Below are 16,388 nucleotides of genomic sequence, written 5' to 3'. Positions count from 1 at the left end.
TCTGTAAATGACTGCTTAAAACATAAAGAAACAGGCAACATTTCCCCAAAGATAGACTGATATAGAGATCCAGCATGGAATATTTGCTCAACTATTCAGAAACAGATAAGTGCCCTAATACTTGTGACCTGAGGAAAAACAGAATTTTGGGAGTCTGAGTTTTCAGAAAAACAACAAGGAGTCCAGTGGCATCTTAAAGACTAACAGATTTATTTGGGCATCAGCTTTCATGGGTAAAAAAACCTCACTTCTTCAGATGCATGGAGTGAAAATTACAGATGGAGGCATTATATAATGACACACGAAGAGAAGGGAGTTACCTCACAAGTGGAGAACCAATGTTGACAGGGCCAATTCAATCAGGGTGGATGTAGTCCACTCCCAATAATAGATGAGGAGGTGTCAATTCCAGGAGAGGCAAAGCTGCTTTTGTAATGAGCCAGCCACCCCCAGTCCCTATTCAAGCCCAAATTAATGGTGTTAAATTTGCAAATGAATTTTAGTTCTGCTGTTTCTCTTTGAAGTCTGTTTCCTGAAGTTTTTTTGTTCAAGTACAGCTACTTTTAAATCTGTTATAGAATGTCCAGGAAGACTGAAGTGTTCTCCAACTGGCTTCTGTATGTTACCATTCCTGATGCTCAATTTGTGTCCATTTATTCTTTTACGTAGGGACTGTCTGTTTGGCCAATGTACATGGCAGAGGGGCATTGCTGGCACATGATGGCATATATAACATTAGTAGATGTGCAGGTGAATGAGCCCTTGATGGTGTGGCTGATGTGGTTGGGTCCTCTGATGGTGTCGCTGGAGTAAATATGGGGTAGAGTAGGCAACGAGGTTTGCTACAGGGATTGATTCCTGGGTTAGTGTTTCTGTGGTGTGGTGTGGAGTTGCTGGCGAATATTTGCTTCAGGTTTGGGGGCTGTCTGTAAGCGAGGACTAGCCTGCCTCCCAAGGTCTGTGAGAGTGAGGGATCGTTTTCCAGGATAGGTTGTAGATCGTTGATAATGTGCTGGAGAGGTTTTAGCTGGGGGCTTTACGTGATGGCCAGTGGGTATTCTGTTATTTTCCTTGTTGAGCCTGTCCTGTAGTAGGTGATTTCTGGGTACCCATCTCGCTCTATCAATCTGACTGTTATACTTACCTACATGCCTCCAGCTTCCATCCAGGCCACATCACATGATCCATTGTCTACAGCCAAGCCCTAAGATACAACTGAATTTGCTCCAATCCCTCAGGCTTTGGCTCTACTTGCACTTCAAAGCGCTGCCGCGGCAGCGCTTTGAAGCGCTAAGTGTAGTCAAAGCGCCAGCGCTGGGAGAGAGCTCTCCCAGCGCTGTCGGTACTCCACCTCCCTGTGGGGAATAACGTACAGCGCTGGGGCTTTGACCACACTGGCGCTTTGCAGCGCCACAATTTGCAGCGCTGGAGAGGGTGTGTTTTCACACCCTGCTGCAGCGCTGCAAATTTGCAAGTGTAGCCATGGCCTCAGGCGGCTCCCAGCGCTGTACGTTATTCCCCACAGGGAGGTGGAGTACGGACAGCGCTGGGAGAGCTCTCTCTCAGCGCTGGCGCTTTGACTACACTTAGCGCTTCAAAGTGCTGCCGCGGCAGCGCTTTGAAGTGCAAGTGTAGCCAAAGCCTCAGAGAGAGACAAACACCTATAAGATCTTTATCAAGCATTCTTAAAACTACAACACCTACCTGGGGAAGTGAGGAAACCGATTGACAGAGCAAGACAGGTGCCCGGAAATCACCTACTACAGGACAGGCCCAACAAGGAAAATAACAGAACACCACTGGCCATCACGTACAGACCCCAGCTAAAACCTCTCCAGCGCATCATCAATGATCTACAACCTATCCTGGAAAACGACCCCTCACTCTCACAGACCTTGGGAGGCAGGCCAGTCCTCGCTTATGTAAAAGAATAAATAGACACAAATTGGACATCAGAAATGGTAACATACAAAAGCCAGTAGGAGACCACTTCAATCTCCCTGGACAATCGATAACAAATTTAAAAGTAGCTATACTTGAACAAAAAACTTCAGGAAACAGACTTCAAAGAGAAACAGCAGAACTAAAATTCATTTGCAAATTTAACATCATTAATTTGGGCTTGAATAGGGACTGGGAGTGGCTGGCTCATTACAAAAGTAGCTTTGCCTCTCCTGGAATTGACACCTCCTCATCTATTATTGGGAGTGGACTACATCCACCTTGATTGAATTGGTCCTGTCAACACTGGTTCTCCACTTGTGAGGTAACTCCCTTCTCTTCATATAATGCCTACATCTGTCATTTTCACTCCATGCATCTGAAGAAGTGAGGTTTTTTACCCATGAAAGCTTATGCCCAAATAAATCTGTTAGTCTTTAAGGTGCCACCGGACTCCTTGTTGTTTTTGTGGATGCAGACTAACACGGCTACTCCCTGATACTTGAGTTTTTGGAGCTGATCAGAACTTTAGCCACAGAGATACAGAGGTCATACAAAGTGATCAGGGCAGAGTCTTTATGCCCAGAGTCTGACTGACCTGAGTGACACCGCACAGGTGTAAGGGTAACATCAAGAGGCCTCAACCAAGGATGAACCCCCACAATTAAGTTAGGTGCTGTATAAACAGAGTAAGACACAGTCTTAGACTCAAAAAGCTAACAGATTTAACACAAAATGCAACATGTAGGTGTAACATGTTTTTTGAAAGGTCGGAGGACACTGGAAAAGGAGAACAGTGATAAGATAGGTTTTAGAGTGGTAGCCATGTTAGTCTGTATCAGCAAAAACAACGAGGAGTCCTTGTTGCACTTTGGTTTTAGCCCGTGAAACCTTATGCCCAAATACATTTATTAGTCTCTAAAGTGATAAGGTAAGTGCTGTAATTAAATGTACGTGCTAAAAGTCCTCATGTATGGCATATATGTTGGCTTTTTTGCAAGCTTCTTTTTACTAGAGACTGGCTGTATCTGGAGACATATTTAGTAAGAGTAACTGTGCATTGAAAGATTATACTTTGTTGCTTTTATTGCTGGGTTTTACTCATCCTCCCAAATCTGAAAATCCAGCAGATTTAGAAACCATTAGGCTGATCAGTTCCACACTGTTTCAGCAGGGAAAATCTACTAGAAAAAATCTTTTTTCTATTCAAGGTAAAAAAAAAATTAAGTTAATAAAGTAATTTCTCTGGTTTAAATGCCCATATTCAGAAGAATTTTTTTTCTAGCTATAATTTTCTTAAAAGCATGTCTAACAGGGGGAAAACTGTCAAAATTTTACACATCTATCCTTCAAACATGTAAAGTTAAGCATATCCATTCAAATCAATGGAACTATTTGGATGCTTAAAATTAAGCATGGTATAAGCGTCTGCAGCATTTAGGACCTTAAACTATAACAATACCACCACAAAACTGCACAAAACAGAGTGGGGGAAATCTGGATTTTTTTTTCAATAATTGAAATAATTCAAGACAATAACACCTTTTGCTCATAAACGGCAGTGAACTTTAACAGTGGTTTTCTTCTTTACCAAAGGTGATTAAGGTTTTTAGAAGGCCATCACAGAGGGACACTAAATTGTGCTGTACTGTTGGCCTAACAGCCTCTAACATTATTTTACCCAGCGTTGACTTCTGAAAATATATTCCCGTATAATAAATTGAATATCTCAAGTTCAACAACAAGATAACGGCATAGGTAGGGTCCCCTTCAGGACTCATTGGATTCTTACTCAGGAGGGCTAAATCACTCACACTTTCCTGAGTTATATAGGTCTTTTCCACTTGGGAAAGAAAGATAATAATCGCTTATCATGGATGAAGTACCCTATTTATAATACACAGACCGCCTGCCTGACACTTTCATATTACACTGGCATTAGAAGGACCCCACAGGGACACAGTGATGCAGTCTGGTACTGCAAACGGGTGTCACTATAATTAAGCACCAGTGTTACACTCACAAAATGGAAGTGGGTTAAAGTCAAGGAGGAAAAGGAGAATAAATGTTAATTTTCCAGTAACTAGCTTTATAAAATATGAACTGTTGTTTATGCCCCTCAGCCCACTCATTACCAACCGATTTATTATTTGTGCAGCAGGTGGTGCTGCCAATGTTATTTGAAGTCTAGTGTGCAATAGTTTTCCAAGGGAACTGGTGGAAGCTCCATGGCTTGGGTCATTAAAATCTCAACTGGACAGATGATGAAGCACTAACATATATATACAGTAAGGAACAACTGTGCATCGGAGGAAAGGAGAGGGACTAGATGACCTAACAGTTCTCCCCAAGATTCTTGAGAAAAGAAGACTGAGGTGGGAGCTGGTAACAGCCTTCAACTATGTTAAGGGCTATTACAAAGAGGATGGTGATCAACTGTCCTCTGGGTCCACCAAAGGTTGGACAAGAAGTAATCAGCTTAATCTGCAGCAAGCGAGATTTAGGTTGGATATTAGGATAAACTTTCTAATTACAAGTAGGGTGACCAGACGTCCCGATAAAATATTTGGGTGGTTGTCCCGCATCCCGATCTTTGGTCGGAATGCAATTTGTCCCGATCTTTCGCTCCGCCAACAGCACCGTTTTTTGGGTTTTTTTGCTCCCCCAGCAGCACTTGGCTTTTTTTTTGCTCCGCCGGCAGAACCCCGCCCCCCCATGTGTCCCAATATTTTCTTCATCTCATCTGGTCACCCTAATTACAAGGGTAGTTAAGCATTGGAATAGGCTTCCAAGGGAGGTTGTGGCATCCCCATCCCTGGAGGTTTTTAAAAACAGGTTGGACAAGCACCTATCAAGGATGGTCTAGGTTTACTTTTTCCTGCCTCAGGGCTAGATGACCTCGCCAAGCCCTTTCCAACTCTACATTTCTATGATGAGTTCTGTGATCAAAATTCTAGTTTCTACCATTTCGTCACAGGAAAGGTAAACCTCCCAGGTCTCACTCATTGGGCAGCATGAAGCTCTCGCTCTTAGGACATTATTTTAAGCCACTTCCTAAACATCTCCCCTTCTGCTCACAGAATCCTGATTCTGTGTCTTTCGGTGAGATTTCAAACCTAGTTTAGGGCAATTTAACCCTCCAGATTACATCCCACCACCTGGTTTCACTGACGAGCTCTAAGCCACTAGCACAGTGGTTCCCAAACTTTTGTACTGGCGGTGACCCCTTTCACATAGCAAGCCTCTGAGTGCGACCCCCCCCCCTCATAAATAAAAACAAAAACACTGTTTTGTCTGTTTAACACCATTATACGTGGTGGAGGCTGACAGATCGTGACCCCCCCCATGTAATAACCTCCCCTGGGAACCGCTGCCCTAGCAGCACTGGGGTACTGAGGCTGTCGCCCAGGGGCAGTGGCGGACGCGGTCTCTTTCCAGCTGAGGGGATTTTGCTCCCGTCTCCCGATTTCCTTTGTAAACGAACATGCCCAGCCCCTAAACGGGAGCGCGAAGGGCCGGGGGCTCCCACAGAGGCCGCGCATGGGAAGGGGCACAGAGCAGAAGGGGGGGGATGGAGTGACCCCTCCTGTGCTGACCTGGGAGGCTCCTTTTTTCGTCCCCTGCCGCGGCCCGGGCCAGCCGCCTTGCGCCCTCCGCCTCGGTGCGTCGGGTACGGGCCGCCCCCGGCCTGAACGGAACCGGCCGCCTCCTCTGGATGGTGTTTCCAACCGGTGGGGTTTGGGTGGGACACGGCGGGCGGGAACCGAGAAGTCCCCGGAGCGGCTCCTGGCGCTGCCATCATGCCGTAGGTAGCGGGCGGCGGGGCAGGGCAGCCGGCGCGGGGGCTTCGGTGGTGAGAAGGGGGCAGGTGTTGGGGGCAACCGGGCAGAGCCGGGGGGCAGGCGCTGAGGGCGGGAGGGGACAAGAGCTGGGGACAGGGTCTGGGGGCGAGGAGACAAGAGCCGGGGGGCAGGCGCTGAGGGCGGGAGGGGACAAGAGCTGGGGACAGGGTCTGGGGGCGAGGGGACAAGAGCTGGGGGGCAGGCGCTGAGGGCGGGAGGGGACAAGAGCTGGGGACAGGGTCTGGGGCGAGGGGGCGGAAGCTGGGAGACAAGGACGCTGACTTGAAATCAAGCCTTAACTCCCTTCCATCCGCCCGTCAGCTTGGAAAGGGCTGTACAGGCTGTGGCCAAAACGTTCAAACTTGGCTGCTTAAAGTTACCAGCTAAATAAGCTGCCCCTTTGTGGGGCGGGTTCCCCTAGAGTCGCTGAGCCCCTCACAGATGCCAGTGTGCGTGAAGACACTTTCAGATTTGGGTGCCTTAAAGTTCAGCACCTAAATAGGCTGTCATTCCCTGTAGCACCCCCAGCAGTTAAGTGAGTTCTCAGCGCCTTGGAGAAGTAGGTTACTATTTAAGTGCTTAAAGTTAAGCTACCCCAATTTGAAAATGTTAAGTGTTTCTACATAGAGTGCCACCAAAATTCAGCCATGAGGACTGCTACCAGCCCACATCTCACTGCACGGTAGCAGGGGTGGAAAAGGAGATTATGATTCAGAACACCAGAGCAAATCTCTTACTTCAGGGGTTCTCAAACCGGGTGTCAGGACCCCTCAGGGGGTTGTGAGGTTATTACCTGGGGGGCCGCGAGCTGTCAGCCTCTACCCCAAACCCCGCTTTGCATCCAGCATTTATATGGTGTTTAATATATAAAAAATGTTTTTAATTTATACCGGGGTGGAGATGGGGTGTCGCACTCAGAGGTATGCTACATGAAAAGGGTCACCAGTACAAAAGTTTGAGAACCACTGCCTTACTTGGAAAGTGTGTGGGATATTTTGTGTCAATGTGGAGTAGATTTAAAACATAGTTAAATAATTCTGTCACAACAAACAGGAATCTCTGAATATTTATTTGACTAATGTTTTCCTACAAATATCAGTTGTGTATGTAATGTTAACCCAAAGGCAATTTTTTTTAAGGCAAGGCTATTTTAGTAGGGGTGTCTTACTGTTACATCAGAATGCATTGGGGTGAAAATTTTATAACCCACATTTGTACAAAAAAGATGAAATACAGATTTTCTCAGTTTAAATGCTGTTTTCACACTGGTATTCAGGGTGGAAACTAAATAAAGGATTCTTTTTTGAGTGTATGTTTTTATATTTCCACTAACAATGAGAGAGGTGTATTCAAATTAAAAATATAACTTCCTTATTAAAGTCTTCATGCTGTCATTACTTTGAATAGGATTATGGTTTAGTGCAGTGGTTCTCAACCCACGGCCTAATTAGCACACAGCTGCAGCCCACCTCAGCTGTGTGCTAAAGGCTGGCCTGCGGAGTTCCCGACTGCCCGGCACGGTTGCGTCCGGGCAGTAGCCTGGCCCCACAAGCTCCGGGTTTGGGGTCAGGCAGCTGCCCAGCCCTGCATTGCGGGGATCCATGGTCGGCGTCCAGGCTGCTCCCCTGAGGCCCAGGTAACACATTGTGGGCCGCATATGTAGCCCACAATGATAAATAAGTTGAGAACCACTGATATAGTGGGTCTTGAGGCTTATGATTCAATCAGTGACCTCATGTGTGACCTCTTTATACTTAGTTCCCTGCAGTACTAATTACCTACCTTACCAGGTTTTTGTGAAACTTAATGTCTTTCTATAAAGTGAGTTAGAAAATAGTAAGGTTGAAAGTGTGTGTCAGTGGAGTCTATATAAACACCCAAAAATGCATTGTGATTTCCTCAGAATAAATTTTCCATTAAGAAATACAGCCATATACTTCTTCATTTTTTACCACCTCATGCAAATACCTTTCCCCACTCATCTTCAATTTATTTCTTTTATAATTTGCTTAAATACATGCAAAGTTTAAAAAAAATCTTAGTGTACCAGGAGACTAAAATCTCACTTCCTTACCAAGGGCTAGATGGTGAAACCCATACTCTCGCTGATGAGCAGTTACTCACATGAATTGTTTCACTGAAGTAAATAGGAGTACTTTTGTAAGTAAATGCTCATCAGTGTTAGCAAGAGACTCTCAATCTGGCCTAAAGGGATTTTCCAATATGTTATAACAAACTATAGTTATAACTTTTTTTTAGATTGGTAAATACACCTCTACCCCGCTATAACATGGGTTCGCATATAGCATGGTAGCAGCGGGGCTCCGGCGGCACTTTAAAAGGTCTGGGGCTCTGGCTGCTGTGGGCAGCCCCAGGCCCTTTAAATTCTGCTGGAGCCCAGGGCCGTGGCAGCAGGGCTCACCGGTGATTTAAAGGGCCCGGGGTTCCGGCTGCTGTAGGGAGCCCAGGGCCCTTTAAATCACCGCCGGAGGCCCGCCGCCGCTACCCCGGGGCTGCCGCAGCGGGGTTCGCCGGTGATTTAAAGGGCTTGGGGCTCCAGCTGCTGCGGGGAGCCCTGAGCCCTTTAAACCACCGCTGGAGCCCTGCTGCTGCTACCCCAGGTCTGTGGCAGCGGGGCTCCAACGGCGATTTAAAGGGCCTGGGGCTCCCTGCAGCGGCTGGAGCCCGGAGCTCTTTAAATCACTGCTGGAGCCCTGCCGCCCCTACCCCGATATAACAGGGTTTCAGCAATAACGCGGTAGGGATTTTTGGTTCCCCACTACCGTGTTATAGCGGGGTAGAGGTGTATTATGTGTAAAGTACCAATTACCAGTATGCAGATACTTACATAAACATTCAACACCATCTACTGTGCACAATTAAGAAAACAAAATGAACTCTGTCCCTGGAGATTTTGGATCAACTTGAGGGTAGGGGACTCAGGTAAATGAGCTCTTGTACACTGTAGCTTCATGTGTTTGGTTTTTCTTTCCTCTTCCCTACTTGTGCAGACTGACATTTACTACTGTCCTGGTGCTGTAGTAACTTTGTCCAGCCATGGGAGGAAGAGAGTGGGAACTAACAGGTGATGCTACTGCCCTCTATATCGTAAAGTAGTGTGGGGTTCTCATTTCCACGGTTTAGATTGTGTTGAGCTTTCTCTCCTCTCCCCCATAGGCATCTTTTTGAATGTACATGGGAGGGAGGGAGATATCTGTGGCCCAGTGGGGCTCCTTTTTAATTTCCTAAATGAACTTTGTTTCAGAGCTTTTAGCCAAGGACACTGGTTTGGACTTTAAGACCCCAGTCTTACATGATCCTGACTGAATTATAGTTGATTAGTAATTTACCTGCCCCTCCCTAGGGCATCAGAGGGGATACTGTCAGGTGGGATAGAATCTAATGCTTTCACTGGAAAGAGCAAGGCTTAGATCAGTGGTTCCCAAACTGGGGTTCATGAAATGTTACAGGGGGTTCTCGGGGAAAAAAATCCCTAATGGTGGACAGAGCTGTCACTAGGAACCCTGGGCAGCACAGAGCCAGCAGCCTGGAGCCCCTGGACTGACAAGAGCTAAGCAGATCAAAGCAAGCATATCTATCACACTGAGGAGATTTAAACTTCAAGACTCCTTATAAGAAATGGAAAGGGAGGTGGATATTTTTTGCTGTTTTTTAAATTAAATAGGCAGCTAATATTGTTTTTAAAATTATTATGAAGAACAAATTTAAGCTTTGTTGTAATGCTTGTGTAGGAGGAACTCTTTGAGTTGTCTTCTTAAATACTTCATGCTGTTTCACATCTGGGGCTCCTTGATGAAACATACGAGCCTTGTGTTTAACAGGTTTATTCAAAGTGATACAAGCTACAAAAGTGAGATTTTGGAAGAGTGTTGCCGTTTTCATAATGTAATAAAATACTGTAATGATAAATAATAATAAATAGTGTGTAATAAGCATGTCATAAAAACAATTTTTATATTTCCAAGATCACTGCTTTTATAATTTATACTCGGGTAAAGGAGAAAATCCCTGGAAATATTCAATTTTAGGAGGGGGTTCACGAGACTTGACATTCTAGTGAAAGGGGTTCCCAGATTGTTAAAGTTTGGGAACCACTGGCTTAGATGATCACAGAAGGCATTACGCAGCCCCTTCTGATGTAGAAGTACTTACCTGAGAATCTGCCTCTAAAGCTGCATAGCTCAAGGGGCTTATAGAGGTTCCACAGGCCAACAGAGGCAAATTTGTGCTGACTAGAACTCTTGCTTTACACAATATCTGACAGATTTTAAATAACACGGGGCTGACCATTCCACAACTTTTTCTCTGAGAAATTTCCCAAATCCCTATAATTTAGGATTTCCATGTAATTTTTCATTTGTCCTCATCATAAAGCTACCTCAGGTCCAGATTCTGCTGTACTTTGGCTTCCAGCTCCATTTGAAGTCCATCATAAAAACTTCCATCATAACATAGAATCAGAAATGTAGGGCTGGAAGGAATGCCTTAGTATAACATGCAAATACATTGGCCCCCAGAGCACCCTAACCGAGAGAATGTATTAATGTATATAATGTTTTTCTGCTGCCACTGGCTTGGAAGATATAATGGAGTCTGCATTCCTTAAGCAATATGGGTCACTATGTTAAAACAAAAACAAAAAAACCCACACACGTTGTAAAGAATTCCATCAAACTGTTACACCTTTGACTGTCTCTTGGCAAAAATTTGTTGTTTTTTTTAATATAGAAAATGTAAATCTTACATGTTTGGCTTTTTTAATATAGTATTTTTCTATTATATTTTTAAAATACAGATAATTGTAAACCAGTGTTATCTCATACAATAATATTTCAAAGATGCATTTTTAATTCATTTTTTGGATGCCTTCACATTTGAAACTCAGAAACAGTGCCACACTCTAAACAACAGTATACTTTAAATGAGGTCATCTTACTTGCTAATGAGTCAAAACAATCTTTTCCAAGGTGAAATCTGTGCAGTTACATTTTGAAGTAAAGTGCATTTTCCAAAGCTTATTTAATCCAAAATGAATGAGTAAAGTTCTTATAGAATGACTTTATAAATATTTTTATAATTTTCTAGTTACTTTATATAATGCTTTAAGCTATTGTTTAAGATTTAAGAAAGTACTTAAGTTGCAGTTGTCTCTGGGTAAAATAGTCTTAATTTATGTTGACCTTTCTTTCCTTTGAGTATTTAGCCTGCATTCAATAAAATTTTGATGACTGCTCTTTAGAAGACAGCTGTACGATATAAGAATTATAAATATTCAGCTTTCCTTTCCTAGTGTTGTCATTAACAGCTGGGCATCCAGTTCAGCAGAGCAAATTTTGCAGAGAGAGATTGGCATGTTCCTGAATCAGTATAGTGAAGAAGACTAGAAAATAGTTTCTTATGGTTTGGGGACTTGTAAAGACATAGAGCATCTGTTCCCCAGTTAAGTCATAGTCTGGCAGCATTGAATCATGTTAAGAGCTAAAATGATGGGAAGAACTACCTTTTTCACCTTGCTGTATCCATGTTTAAATACTTAATACATTATTTCTACTAATGGCAAAATAATTATAACATCTACCCAGAAGGTATGTAAGTTGGAGTGCACTTGTGTACAGTTATTATAATTATTGGTATTTTGTTTGAAAGAGATTAATACCTGTTTTTTAATATATAATCTTGGTTTGAACTGGTAAATACTGAAGAGGTGGATGTTTTTTAGTACAAACACTTGTGTTCCAGCTTCTAAAAAAAAACCTATTTGTCACATGTTCTTTGAATTAGTTAATAAATTTGCTGTATCTGAAATTACTTTCCCTAAAGTAGCATTTAATGCATAGAAGATTGAATACATTCATAACTAGGAAAATATAATTCTTTTAAAACCACAGATAATGGATTTTATTACTAAACATTTTGTATTTGAAGGAGTGTAAAACTTGTCTGTCTTTTGCTTGCAGAGTTAAGAGAGCACTGAAGTTGGAGACCCTTGCAAAAGAAAACGTAAGTACTGTATTCAGTTTTGTGATTGAAATTATATGGAATTTACATAAATACACAGCATTTCATTAGGGTTATGTTATAGCAGATTGGCTGACATTCTACAAAAGTCTCACTAAGGAGAAGAAGTGATTACAAAAAATCTTTGGCATGAAATTATTGTTTTTTGTATACATTTCCTGTCAATAAGTAAAGTATTTATCTGCATGAAGAAATTGGCTATAACTGGAGAAATAGGCATATTTTTGGTTACCTTAACTACATGTCCAAGAGCTGAATGAATTAGGAGCCTTGTTGAAAGCATTTATTAGAAATTAGCTCCATAATTGTGGAAGCAAATGTTCTGCCATCTAATTGTACATGTAACAATATGGAATTATGATAATGCTATAATCTTCATATTATAAGCTGCAAAATTGAAATGAAAACATTAAAAGCATTTTTATGTCAAGGATATAATTACATCCCTCAGCTAATCTGGCATAATGAAACAATAAAATACTAACGCTGCAATAAATTTCACCACAGTTATCACAATAAAAATAAAATTGTACTGTTGCTATTATTTTTTGTAAATGCAGTCATTGTATATTCCCAGTGCCAGCATGTCATGACATATGTCGGTTTATTATCTACCGTACCAACAGGGGGTGTTGCTACAAACACTAACACGGAGGAGTTCATGAGGATGGTAGCCTTAAAGGGAAGGAAAATTAGTGGAAAAGTATATTAGAAAAAATAGCTGGTCAGTAAATGAGCCTCCGGTAAATCTCCACATGGCTATGTCATTTTAGAGAGATTTGTTTATATGTGATACATATTTAGAAGTCTCATTGGTATTTAGCAAAATAGAAACTTGCAATTTTAAAAATTTGCTGGATACTTTTTTATTTAAATAAAGGTGGCAAAATACCGCAGTGGCACTAAAAAAAATCATTAGCAATTTAATTAGCAGTTTAGTGTACCATTACCCAACTTGTTCTGTGCAGAATGCAGCTGTGACTGTAATTTTGCATCTGTTTCTTGGGTCGGAGTAGCATTTTTGTGGATGAGTGGTCCAGCCTGAAATTAAACACAGTTTTTTTTCTACCCTAAAGCTGTTATTTTTCTGAAATGAGAACAAAAGTGTTTTAACAGAGAAGAATTGCATTTCAGACTAGACTGTCCTTCTGCAGCAAAATGACTATAATAAAAGCCTTTGTTTACATCAGCTTTTCAGAATATAATGGGTTAAAATATTCACTTGAAGTCGTTTATATATTGGGGGGTTATCAACTGTAACATGACTATGCAATAAAGTTTTCATTTATATGGCACCTCTCCTCTTGCATAGAGTGCATCCCCATCCCATACTGCTGCTTCTCCTTTGTCTCCCAGAACCATCTCCATGGCCACAAAATGCCAAACGTCTCCCACTATGCCCTCACCTGATGTGACCTCTGCTTTTGTATATAAAAAGTCAGGAATGAGTGGTTAAAACTGTGTAACATTGATATGACATCATAAGAATTTGCCCAGCTGTGCAACAGATCTGGACTCTCTTTCCCTGAAGAGAAACTCTGATTGCCACAGAGGTATTATCCTGATTGCCACAGAGGTTGTGTGCTGCAGTTAACTCTCTTCCCAGGTAGATACTCAAAGGAGGCTTCCTTCATGTCCAGAAATATGGTGGCTGCAATGTCAGGCATTCAAGGTTAAACAGAGAGGGTCCCTGAGGCTTCAGTGGGGATGCACAGGATCTCCATATTGCAAAACAGTGGATGTAGGTTAGATGCCTGATGTACCCATTGATAGCGTTTTGTAACTAATATTTCTCTGAAAAACTGTCTTTACTGGCAGTAATGGGCTCAGTTCATCTTAATGTGGCAAAAAGTTAGCAGTAGAGTAGCCCAAGGTTTCCTACTAGGACAGGGGTTGTTTAAAATATTAATGAACTGGAAAAAAGGATGCAAAGATGATATACAATTATTATATTTGCAGATGATGCAAAATTATTTAGGCTACTCAAAACAATGGAGAAGATTGAATAATTCAGAGGTATATAGGACAGCTAGATGAATGAGCACCAAATCAAAATTAATTGTTAATATATACAAGATAATGCAAACTGGAAGAATGAATTAGATCAACTCATAAAAATTGCTGTATTATAAACTAACAGTAACTGCTCAGAAAAAAACCCCGTGTATCACTGTGGGTAGTTCAGTGAAAACTTCAGCTCAGTCTGCAAAGGCAGTCAAAAAAAAATAAAAAAAAAATGTTAGAATGCATAAGGACTGAGATAGAAAGCACTACTTAAAATATGAGGCTATTCTATAGAACAGTGTTCCATCATCTGAAATTATGTCCATTTCTAGTCACCCTGTTAAAAAAGGAATTGCAGAAAGAGGAGGAGTCCATATCCAGATAGTAAAATGATGAGAGGCATGGAAAGGCTTTCCTATAAAGATAGATTGAAAGATTGGGACTGTCTAATTTAAGAAGATGAAGAAGAGGGGACAGGATAGAATGTTATTGGGAAGGTAAATTGAGCATACTTATTTATCCTTTCCTATAACACAAGAGCAAGAGGACAGTCAATGAAATTGAAAGGCGGCATATTTAAAACTGAAAAGGATTTTTTTTTTCTTATCCCGCACATAATTATCCTGTGGAACTCATAACCTCACCAACAGCTGCGGGCAAAGGACTTAGAAATAAATAGACATTAATATGCATAATGAGAATATTCATAAAAAACTACACAGAGGAAAATATAGGGACATAAACCCATATGTGTCTGTCATAAACCAACCACTGATTGCCTGGAGTTAGGAAGAAACTTCTCCTATGGGCAGGTTGCTACATAATTGACCATTAGGCATTTTGGTACACACCCATCCTCCTTTTTTCATGGTTATTGTCTCTGTAGACTTGTGACAACAAGGATGCTCCTCATAAGAAAGTATCCTTGTCTGAAAAACATTTAAAATCATGTAAATAAATAAATATTAACTAGTTGATAGTACACGTTATTCTACCCACTGCTGAAATGTAGCTGCTTCTCTAAAAGTAGCAGCACTGAATTCCCACACGTGAGAGGCAGGGAGCAGCAAAAGTGTCTTAAAGCCACCTTTGTGCCCTCCTGATCTTGGGCTACTTGAGGGCTGAAGAGGCCCCATGCATAATTTAGACTCAGCACTTTCTCCTTAGACTTTTGTGTAGCAGCCCTGCCCCCAAAACAACCCTCCTGCTCCCAGCCTTGCCCCGGTACAGCTCCTATGCCAGTGCATGCAAGACGTTCCTACACTGGGGAATTCTCCCTTGGCTGGGTCATGGGCTTTCAGGGTATGTCTACACTGCAGCTGGGAGTGAGACTCACAGCCCTGGTAAACCGACTTGAGGGGCTTGAGCTAGCGTGCTAAAAATAGTCATGTGGACATTGAAGCTCTGGTGGAGACTCAAAGTAGCCACCTGAGCTCAAGTCTAGGGGATTGGGTGGGTTTGAGCTTGGGTGACTAGCTCGAGTCTCTGCTGGAGCCACAATGTCCATACTGCTGTTTTTAGCATGCTAGCACGAGTCTGTCTGCCTTGGCTGGGAGGTTCACACCCAGGTGCAGTGTAAACGTATCTCTGGAGCCCTTTACACTGCTCTGGCTCTTTGTTTCAAGGAGTCAGGGTGAGGTGAGGTTCTTTCGCCAGAAGAACATTTGTGCACAGCAACATTGAACAACATTCAGGATTAAAAGTAAGGAATACTATATTCATTTGAAACTGCAGGGAAATTTAGGTAAGCAAAATACAGATAATCAAGTTGAAATCAGCTTGTACACTGCGTAAAGTATCAGAGGATCATTAATGAGCACAAATGGGGAGGACTGTGATTTTATATTTTATCCATGGTGTCAAAACTGTGTAATAGTCATATAGCCCTGTAATTATTTTTTCTATCATTAATGTATGGTGCTTAACTGAAGAGATTATAAACACGATTAGTAAAGTTGCTGTAAACTAATGTGTGAAATTGAAGAAATATTCTGAGTAATGCACAGAAAAAACACCGATGATAGATATTGAGTTTTGTACATTGTAGTGACAAGAGAGAAGCCTGCTTCCTGTTTTGTGAGCTGTTTTTTATTTGTGAAAGTGTGGATTAACAAAGTTAACTTTCTAAACTAAATTTAACAATTAAAACAACAAAAATGACAAAAAGTACTTTTGGTTTTTATTCTGCTTTTCTGTGAAGGGTTCTTTCTGAAAGCTCTTGTTTCCAAGGAAAGGAAAAAGTTGTGAAATACCTACATATGGTATTTTTAATGGCTTAAAAATTTAATATGAGAAACTTTTCAGTAAAATATCTGTGGGGGAAAAATGGCCTTAGCCAAAATGTCCCTTTCTCTTCACTATTCCAGCACCTGTTGTGCACCAGTCCATTTCCATCTTTTATGTCAGCAATGTGTATAGTAGAGATATCTTGCCTGGTGACTTGAGGTCCTTTGGTATGAAAGCTGCTGGATAGAAGGGAAATATTATTATGCAAATCTTGAAGCTGGCCTTCCAGTTGGTTCAGTGTTTCGTTCTTATGGCCCCTTGTTCAATTACTGGGTC

General features: G+C 42.0%; 2 protein-coding genes across 9 annotated transcripts in view; one reads left to right on the top strand and one right to left on the bottom strand.

The window, feature by feature from the left end:
* EFCAB7 (EF-hand calcium binding domain 7) overlaps positions 1–5,664 on the bottom strand; it is a 43,409-nt gene extending 37,745 nt beyond the window's left edge. The window contains exon 1 of the mRNA XM_045027074.1: positions 5,538–5,664. The gene's annotated coding sequence lies outside the window, so the exon portion shown is untranslated. The remainder of the gene's footprint in view (positions 1–5,537) is intronic.
* LOC123375803 (integrin subunit beta 3 binding protein) overlaps positions 5,641–16,388 on the top strand; it is a 52,396-nt gene continuing 41,648 nt past the window's right edge. For 2 of the 8 annotated variants that reach the window (XM_045027087.1, XM_045027086.1), the window contains exons 1-2: positions 7,343–7,419; positions 11,762–11,804. In XM_045027087.1, coding sequence (XP_044883022.1) covers positions 7,385–7,419; positions 11,762–11,804 — 78 coding nt within the window. In that variant the 5' untranslated portion in view covers positions 7,343–7,384. Of the gene's footprint in view, positions 5,747–7,338; positions 7,420–11,761; positions 11,805–16,388 lie in introns of those variants that run through there. The other 6 variants (XM_045027083.1, XR_006581579.1, XM_045027082.1 and 3 more) reach the window with 5 other exon arrangements.

This window comes from Mauremys mutica, chromosome 8, assembly GCF_020497125.1.
Source record: "Mauremys mutica isolate MM-2020 ecotype Southern chromosome 8, ASM2049712v1, whole genome shotgun sequence".
Classification (NCBI taxonomy): domain Eukaryota; kingdom Metazoa; phylum Chordata; order Testudines; family Geoemydidae; genus Mauremys; species Mauremys mutica.
This window is presented reverse-complemented; position numbering and strand designations above follow the sequence as displayed.